This window comes from Grus americana, chromosome 11 (assembly GCF_028858705.1).
Source record: "Grus americana isolate bGruAme1 chromosome 11, bGruAme1.mat, whole genome shotgun sequence".
In the NCBI taxonomy this organism is placed as follows: domain Eukaryota; kingdom Metazoa; phylum Chordata; class Aves; order Gruiformes; family Gruidae; genus Grus; species Grus americana.
The window spans coordinates 21,062,179-21,071,947 of record NC_072862.1 but is presented as its reverse complement, the minus strand read 5'-3'; the positions used below and the strand labels follow the sequence as shown (position 1 = coordinate 21,071,947).

Sequence of the window (9,769 nt, the reverse complement as noted above, 5' to 3'; positions counted from 1 at the left end):
TCCTGCTGACAAGCCCAGCTGTGCTGATTCACAGATGGAGGGATGTAAACACAGAAACAACCCTGACATCTCCTCTCACATATGAATAAAGCACACAATACCTGGTCCAAACGCATAAGGCCTGTGAAGGCACAAGTGGTACAATTCCTTGACCGTGTCCCGCCACCGTGCTTGGTGTTGTCTCAATCAGTTCTACCTCTCGCTGTGTGTGTGTCAGGGATTCCTGATGCCAGTGCTGATCAGAGCACAGCTCAACTCCACGTCACCAGCGGCAACCAAACTTAGAACTGGCCCTGGAGGCATCTGCCTGAGTAGCTGTAGTTTGCTCTTTTGAGCACGGCATGCCTTAACCGCAGACATTTTTTAGCTCTTTGGGAAGAGGAGAGGAATGATTCATCTGTGTATAGTATAATAAATAAGGGGGTGTTTTCATTTAAAAAGAGATCAGCCAGAGCTCTCAGTGTTTCTGTTAAGATGTTTTACAATGACATTTAAGAAAAGCTGCTGTGCCTCTTACCTAGTGCTGTAGTAAGTGCTGGGAATGGCTAGTGGAGTTGGCTGGCTGGCTGGCTCTATTAACAGCAAGCTGATAGAAATAGAAAGCATACCCCACTGTTCTGTCACTAACCATTTATAGCAAGGAACTCTTGGCTATCTTTATGCTTCTCTTCTTCTTTAACCAACAATAGAGCTCAAGGCTATTCTGTTTGCAGGATGGGCAAGCACAGGTGATGATCAAGGCAACTGAGGAGGGCAGATGCAGAAAATTAGCTTGAAAGCCCAAGAGCAGCCTTCTGCAATCAATGTGAGCATAGCCAGCCAACGAGGAGGTGGATGTGACTGGAATTCAGAGCAACTTGAGGGAGTGCAGGACACAGCTGAGGTGGGTTGCAGCTCTCAGAGAACAACTGTTAAAAAAGGTGAAGGAGCTGATGCTTTTAAAATTAAAATATGTAAGAAAAGAGGTATGCAATTGTCCCCTCAAATTCTCACTTCAAATCAGCACCCAAATCTTGGTCCCTTCTGCTCTGTTATGTTGTAATGAATAGTTTATGTTTTAAGAGTAGCTTTAGAAAGAAGAGCCGGAAACTGTCTTGCGCTGTTAGCGCTCACCCCTTAGTGTTCATACAGATCTGGGGAGTCTGAGCAGTTGTGCGTTATGCATTCTCAAGTTTTTCCAAGGCTTCTCCAAACCTTTTTGAAGAGAATCCCAGCCAATTTTCTCCTTTTTATGTCTGTCTTTGTGCAAATTTTCACATCTTCTTCCAGCCAAATGTCCAAGTATATACTCCGCCAGGACATTTCTGACATCTAGACAGAAATCGGTATTTTTAAGTCTTCGCTAGACTCACTGCTGCACTGTGGATGACCAAGTTCAGGTATTCCTCTGAATGGGGAGTCATCAACATCTGAGGCCAAATTTCCCAGCACGTTCAGATTTACTTAATATTTAGTTGCAAGACGGGGCCAAGAACCTGGTAGTGCTGGCTGGCTGGCGCCTGGGTCTGCCACAGGCTGCTGCTGCAGGTGGGAGGCCATCAGCCCTGGGAAAAGGGTGCACGTCCTTCCTGCGGTATCTGTGCTGCTGGGTAGAGCAGGCGGTATAGTCAGAGAGGAATTAAAAGGCTTTGTCAAAATCCATAGCACGTTTTCTTTATTATAGCCATGCTTCATTAATCAAGATGAGAAACAGCCTTTAAGAAAAGAGCTTCATTTCCTGTGTGGCAGGCTACTACATAATAGGGTGCCTCAGGGTAGAACATCACAATTTTTCATCAGTGCGTCATGTACTAAAGCAAGCATTTTTCCCTCTACATGGGCCACTGACATAAGAAAGAACAGCGTAAGAGCATAACATCATAGTACAAAAGATCATCAAAGGGACGGAGCGCTGGCCTGTGACTGAGGCCATGGTTGGAAGGTTGTTTTATCCAGCATCATGTCTACAGCAGCTGGAAGATGTAATTCACTGTCCTGTGGTGTCTCCCCTCAGCAGTAGCATTTCTATGGCCAGGCAATAGGCTGGAGTTACCGAGAGCTTTTGTGGGGTGAGGTTTCAGCCAGTTTGGTTCCTGGCACAGCTCTCTGTGGCTCCGCTAACCCTGCCAGCGACACAAAGCAGGCCATGGTGAAACACAGCCAGGAGTGGGGAGGGATGGGGTACAGGGAGGAAAGCGGTGGTAGGTCTGCACTTTCCCATGGCAACATGGATTTATATTACATAACAGTAACATAAAGTTACGACATCAGGAGACTTCCGTTTGTTTCAGCCATAGGTTTACTGGATGAGGTCAAAGAAGTTGCTAAATCTTCTCTTGTTTCTAAGTTCCCCATTTAAAATCAAGGGACATAGGTCTGCCCTAACAGGGTAGTTGTGATTATTTAATTTGTTAAGTGAGGGTCATAAAAAATACATTGATATAAACTAAAATAGACAGAATGGGTTTTGCCCATTTCCTTTAATTTTTAAAACAAGTAAGTAGACGAAACCTTGTGCCCTTCAAAACCAAACAATCTTTCTTTGTGTAAAATGTTACATAAACCTTAGTGGTTGTTCATTTTTATTGTATTACTTTTAATAATACTGCAGATATTTCAGAAAAGGGCAATATTGTTTCTACTGCATAAAAAAATCATCACGATAGAGTTGTTTTCTGCATTTTCCCCTTCATATTGTTTCAAAAAAAACCCCCCCCAAACCCCAAAAAACCCCACAACACAAATACTATTAAGAAATTCGCCCTCCCAGATCCCTCCCCACAAAAGAAAAATATTTTTTAAAAATCAGTAGTGTTAAAGAAGTCAGATATTAAATGCACACATGTACAAGCACAGCACATTAGTAATACTGAATAATAATTTAGACCATGCCAAACCACATGTATGTGTATAAAGCTACGGGTGAAATGGTTCATAGCAGCAGAATAGGAAGCACGTTCCATACCAAGTACATAGTTCCTGTGGAGATATTTGGATGAGTACAACAGTTCAAAGTACACCGAGAAGCTAAAATCCGCAAGTCAATTTTTCCTGCTACAGCAATGCGTGTTATGATTCAAAGGGCAACCTTGACTTGGCTGGGATTTTCGTTTTGTGTCTAATGCATGGCCAGTTGAGTGGTGTGGGTTCCTCCTCTTGGCACACTTTACTGTGAACATTCACGAGGAGTCCCAATTGCTGAAGATAACTCCATTGAAAGCAAGGGCTAAGGGCCAAGTGTAACCCAAGAGTGCATCTACATCCTTCACTGATATGAAAATGTGTTGACATTTACTCTGGGAGGGAACATAACCCATCCCAAGGCCCATCTGTGCCTTCGGGGCCTTACTTCTGCAGCTCTGGTGGGTGGAGAGAAGGACCAGAAAGGAACACGAGATTAGAAATGCTTACGATTCATTAGCACTTCCAAAAATGTTAAATTCTAGGGTTTGGAGTGGGCATTTTTTCAATATCAATTTGTAGCTTTCAGTTGCTTCGTTGTCTTTTCTGTAGTTTTATAACTCACTCTGTGGTGTCAATTCTGGGAGCATTTCTCTTCCAGAAGTATCATGTTCCAGTGGGACCATGATTTTCATTGGTAACCTCCAGTTCTGGATGCCAAGCTGAAGACTCCCTCTGAGGGAGGCCAGCATTCACAGGATGATGGTTCTGTGCCTTCATGAAGGCAGGCTCCTTCAAAATGTCCTTTCTAAGCAACTAATGATGGAGACGTGCAAAGGACTTAAAATATTTGAAGTAGAATTGTGGTAGAGAAGTTCTCTCTTAGGCTTCTACCTTACCACACAAAAAATACAAATAAGATGAAGGAAAATTAAATAGATTATATTCGATGATGTGACTTGAGACTTGAGCGTATGGAAATGCTTTTTAAGAGGTAACTGTAAAATCTCAAAGAAATGCTGACTACCTGTACAGTTCTACGTAATATTAAGATATACTTAGAGACTTCTAGTGAAATGCTTTCCTCTGTAGAAGGCCAGCAGCCACTTCTGCTTCTTACAGCTCCAGGTGCTGGGATCTGAGCTTTGGTGATTTTGAATTGCAGAGAAGACAGCAGATGTTATGACATTTCTTCTGAGCTGTCTTAGGCTGCTGCTTGTTTCTCCCCATCAAATACTCCGCAGTGTAGTACAGTATTCTTCACAGGTTTCTCATACAACCATTAAATAAAAAAACAGGACAAGAAAAAAAGAATAATTGTCCAGAACAAATGAGAGTGTTTGGAATATTGGCAGAAGAAAAAAAAAAAAACCCAACCCCCAAAAAACTCCCAAGAGATAGTCTAGAGATTTTGATACTGGCACTAGCATTTGCATACCTCACGGCAACAACCGTCCGTCAGCTGGATTCACATACAAAATCTGTTTTAAATCTGAGGGACTCAGTTCATACAACTGATAGAATCAAAAGGCCTGATATCACAAACCCCATACTGCTCCCCTGCAACTCACAGCATCCCTGTCTTTGTTCCTGCACCATATATAAATTACGTTCAGGACCAATTACTCTAGCCTTCCACCAAATGAGCTCCTATTCTGACTTCAGCGCAAGCCTCGATACCTTTCAGGGTAGAACAATCAGGACCTAATCCGAGAGTATCTAGAAAGTACCCTGAAGATGAGAAAAGCTATATAGTGCTACATATCGTCATTACAGGATCCTTCACTTCTTTTGACGGGAGTGAATAGATGCACAGACAGACAGACTGGCAAGCAGACAAGGAGACAGAGAGGCCAAGGTATGCAGAGCTCTAAACCTGCTTTTTTTTTTTTTTTTTTTTCCCTCAGAACATCTCCAGTTGTAACCTTGATCTCCCGTTGTACAAGCATAGACACATTTCACTTCAGGGGATGGGAAGTGTCAACCAAAATGAAGTACCGGCCACCTAGACACTGAAGAAAATGAAAAAGCTTCAGATGTCCCCTGAAGTAGTACACGTCATCTTGGAGACCATGGACTTACAAGAGCAGCAAAATTCAGAGCTCTTAAGAAATATTCTCTATCCAATCTCCAGAAAAACCGTGACTCAGAAGTGGGCCCATTCCACCACATTTTTAGACCTGTTGAAGCAAATGGAGGGTGGAGAGAAGGCGGTAAGAGCGGCTGAGGTGGTGCTTCCTGTCGGCTTCCCAAAACTTGCCCTGAAAGAAGAGCTTGGTTAGGTGCAGAGCTCGGTCGTGCAGCTGCCCTGGCTAGGGAGGGGCTGAATCCCACAGAGCCTGGTGCCTCAGCTGGAAAGGCTCCTCTGGGTCCCCTGGCCTTTGGATCCAGCCCGCATTTAGAGAGTAATACGCAACAGCAGCTACAAGCCACCCCCCATCTCCTCACAGTTTCTTCCGATATAAACGAAAGGACATTCTGGTCCCCTTTATATACATACATTAAAAGCTGCAATGGTCTGAAATGCTTACAGATTAGAGTGCATATATCTATACAACATTACGTCTGACAGAAATCAAAGTAGAAAAGTTTTACAGCACATTATACAGGTCCCTCTAACTTCTAAAAAAACATTTACTGAAATCACCATATTACAAGAAGTCATCACTAACATAGCATATAATACTATTTCTTTTTCTTTTACATAATCATTACTTATATAGTAATTTTAAAAAATCACTTTTAAACAAGTATACAATTTTCACTTTAAAATTAACTGGTTAATAAAGTTTTGTGCAAAACAAGCCAGCCTCTATAATTAGGTGAATTTATTTATTTATTTATTTCATTTATACAAAAAAAAAAAAAAAGAGAGATAGTTCTTTCAGAAATGTGTCTCCTTTTCTGTAATGGTTGAAATGGTGCCATCTCCTTTCAGTTTGGCATCGCAGTCATTTATTGCTGCACTGTAGGCTCCTCCTCCAAGTTTCCCTCTCATTTTCAGATCTGAGCTGGGTGTAATCAACTTCCTGAATTTCTAGAAAATTTGAGAAAATGGAAATCATAATCTTTTTCTTGGTCACAGACACATTTCTTAAACAGATTGACTATAAAACCCTTTTCTCTTGCATGTCTGCTTCTCATTTCCCCGTTACAGGCGCACCCATAAACCTGCACGCCGCACAGTTCTTTACAAATCACACCAGACCAACGGGAAGAGAAGGAAGGTGAAGACAAAGTCAAAGGGAATTTTCATGCTGATTTAGAGCAACATTCCCTTCCATGAAGAAACGCAGCACAATGCTCTGGGTAAGGCCTGTTATATGGGTACATTTTGTTTCTCATGCTATAGTCAAAGCATATATGCTGAAAAAAAATAAGAGACTGCCAAAGTGTATTAATAAAGAACAAAAGAAAAATATGTATGTTCAGCTGAGAACTTTCTCTTTTACAGCAATAACATCAGTAGCAATGCTGCTGCTGCAGGATGTTGGCTTCCTGAGAAGCTCCCAACTGTAATTAAAACTCCCTCTCATTGTTCATGTTTGGGAAAGATGACCTGTCTGCAGTGCCTCAGAGTACAAGGCAATGCAAAACAAGGTTCTGTAAACAAAGTCTATTTACTTGCAAAGACCGGGTAAGGTTGATGCATTAAGGAAATATTTAATGTTAAGATTTGTGCAAAACTTCCTTTTTTGACATGCTAAGAAAACTATATTATGGACGATTCATTTTTTGCTTATATACCCACAATAAAGATTTCCTGAGTAGTCTCCAGGCCATATATAATCAGCTTAATGAAGTCATTTCAATATGGACTGCCATCAGCCAGCCCAATAACTTGCATGTTAGCTTCTCCGTTCAAGAACGCAGTAGCTGTTACATTGAGATATACTCAGGTATATTCAGAGGTCATACACTTTGGTTCTGAGTGGAGGATAATTTTGAAAGAGTGGGTATACAATGTGAGACAGATCTTTCAAACGTGCTAGATAAGTTAATGAGCACCAGACATCCTGGGCACAGAAATTCCTTGCTCTTCACGTTGGCGTTATCCTAGCGAATATCAGAAAGGCTGAGAACGCATGAAAGGGAGTGAATAAAGTCCCTTCCATGTGTGTACTGAGACAGAAGGTGACAATGCTGGGATGCCCTTTTACTGGCTATTATCAAAGGAGTTCCCGCTGACAGAACCACGCTTCTCTGGAATATGAGAAATCCCAAATGGCCAAATAAGAGTTACATTCTTGTTTCTTCCATTATAACCATCTTCACTGTGTTTCTTTGGAGAAAAGGTCTTATATTTAATAATCTTAACCTCAGCCTAGACCTGAGATAACCTGATACCAAATGTTAATAAATTGCTCTGAATATTTCTTTTTGCCTCTATTTCTCACTTAGAGAACCACAATCAGGAAAACTGTCCAGAAGACATATGTGAGTGCTTGCTACTCGGCTCCTGGAGGAAGATCCTGGCAGCACAAACATGAGTTACCAAAACCATGGAAAGGCGGCAGCTGACCTGAATGAATGGCTGGCACAAACCTTCTTGAGGGATTTAGCTGACATTGCAGACATTTTAAGTTACAAACTGAGAAGGAACAGAGCACCTTAAAGCTATAGTATTGGCTATTTAGCACAAGCTGAAGTCAGTGAAGGAAAAAAAAATTAAAAGGAAATTCAGAAGAAAATAAAGACAATTCAGATGCCTCTTTCCACGAATGACTGAGAGGCCTAACCCCAAGCTGCCAGTGGGACAGGTACGCGGCATTGCTTTTTTGATTAAACTGTGCTTAGTCTCGTGCAGGTGAGGATTCACACTCCCTTCCCACTTCTTCTTTCAGTATCATTAATCTGAAAATATATCTTACCTCTATGAAAGTGCCTTCTGTCTTCCACAGCTTAATGCACATCCACAAGGGGATACAGATCATGGAAGAGAGCGCCATCATCCACCCTATGCCATAGCCCCAGTCAGGGTATATATATACATTGTTGTATTTCAAAGGCTTGTATTTCACCAGGAAAAAGATGAAGATTCCCTGAAATAAGCAGAGAAACGTATTAGCAGTATTTAAAAAAACACTGTAACAAGAAAAGGATTGACTGCTCAGGCAAGGCCAGTCTCCCTAAGATGGAAAGCAGAGGTAAGCTTTTCAGTCAGAGAAAAAACTCAGCAATAACTTCTTTTATGTACAGCTGAAATAACATGTCTCAGTAGCTTCCACAGAAATGAACAACCTTTCAAGTTGAAATCCTATTTACCTCTCAATGACAATAAAACCTGCACTTTGATGGCAAACAGTACCTGGGCAGGAAAGATTAAGTTTTGCTACCGTGAACCAGCTGTGATTAAGTAACACAAGCTGCGTTCTCTCCAACCTGTCATGATGAAAAAGGAAAGCCAAAATTTTCAAAATTGCCTTAATCCACTGTCTGTATCTGCAGTTCTGCAGGCCAACTCTTTCATCCTCACAAAAGCTCAAATATATCTATCTGAATTCGACAGGTGTCTAATCAAGCAGTTTGGACCATTTAAATTTATGAAATACAGAAAAGTTATTACATACTTTTCTCCAAAGAGATGAAAAGAGTGTACAAGAGCAAGCAATAGTAAGTTAATTTCAGAGTTGGTGAAAATGACTCAGAAATTTTCCCATGTTTGCAAATGAACTGGCAGAGCTGAAGGGAACCTGGATCTCCAGGTGCCCCACCAGCTGTGGTTTTGCAGTTCCTATCCGGTACGTACTGGACAACTGGAAGGTTTTTGTATCTAATCCTCAAGCACTTGTGCATCAAATTTATGGGCAATCTGGTTATGCTCCTTTTGTAATTTTGCCAGCGTTGGCACCACTACTGCTAGCTTCTGGTAATGCAGATTCCTTCCCCTTCTTCATGCATATGAGATATGCTTTTGGCCTCTTCTGCTACTTTTGCTAGAAGAAAAAACGTCCTGTCCTCTTTGAAAAATGTCTGCTCGCCCAAAGGGAGGGAAGGAAATAGAAGGCTGGAGCAGCAAGGAAACCAGCACAAGTCTGGAGGAGCTTGAGTTATGCTGGGTAGACAGAAGGTATACTAGCAGTGCCAGTGAAAAAACGCCTCCGTTGTATTGGCAAATGTTCATCTAGGGCCCAGAGTTTATTCTTCTCCTATTATTGTGTATACTAAGATTTCTCACAATTCACAGAGTATTTAACAATTTTTACAGCTCCTACAGAGTGGTTTTTAATTAAAACATATGCTGCAAACCAACAGGCGTTTTTCTCAATCGTTGTGAACTATTAGCAGCAGCAAAATTCTAAAAATATGCACAGAGAACCCTCTTTACGTCTAAAACAAGTTATTTGGATATTCTGTACTTACTGCGCAAATACCTGGAGTTAAGACCATCCAGCACCATTTAATCAGTGACAGTGGTTTGTACCCAATCATATCTTCAATGTTATCATAAAAGCGATTGCTGCCTGCCCAAAAGAACCCCAAAAAAATCAGATGTAGAACGTGCATGTAAGAGGTTGTGTAGGTCAGTATTTAAAACAGTAACAGACTTCGTTGGTGGAGGAGGGTGGAGGTCAGTCCTGACAAGGACCAAGGGGAAAAGAAAAATAAATCTGTTCCACTATCTTTGTTATTCAGAGTGGAAAAAAGGCATTCCTGATTTTTTTTGGTAGGGCATGGGAGTGTGGAAGGCCCCACTCCATAAGGGTACAAGACTTTCACATTGCTTTTATGCAAATAGAAAACTTTCATAACAACTCAAAACCACAGCAATTTTCAGCAACTCACCATAAACCCAGCCTATGCAGACACATTCAAATATGGCAACAAAAAGAAGGCACATGCCACTAGCTGCATAAGAGTCAAATAACTGAAAGACGTACATCCCACC

At 41.4% G+C, this 9,769-nt stretch overlaps 1 protein-coding gene across 5 annotated transcripts in view; it reads right to left on the bottom strand.

Annotated features, from left to right (window-relative positions):
• Window positions 1-2,558: 2,558 nt before the first annotated feature.
• SLC6A11 (solute carrier family 6 member 11) overlaps window positions 2,559-9,769 on the bottom strand; it is a 105,108-nt gene continuing 97,897 nt past the window's right edge. For 4 of the 5 annotated variants that reach the window (XM_054838101.1, XM_054838103.1, XM_054838105.1 and 1 more), the window contains 4 exons: window positions 9,667-9,769; window positions 9,244-9,344; window positions 7,752-7,922; window positions 5,702-5,917 (listed from right to left, as the gene is read on the bottom strand). In XM_054838101.1, coding sequence (XP_054694076.1) covers window positions 5,765-5,917; window positions 7,752-7,922; window positions 9,244-9,344; window positions 9,667-9,769 — 528 coding nt within the window. In that variant the 3' untranslated portion in view covers window positions 5,702-5,764. Of the gene's footprint in view, window positions 5,918-7,751; window positions 7,923-9,243; window positions 9,345-9,666 lie in introns of all 5 variants that reach the window. The other variant, XM_054838102.1, reaches the window with a different exon arrangement.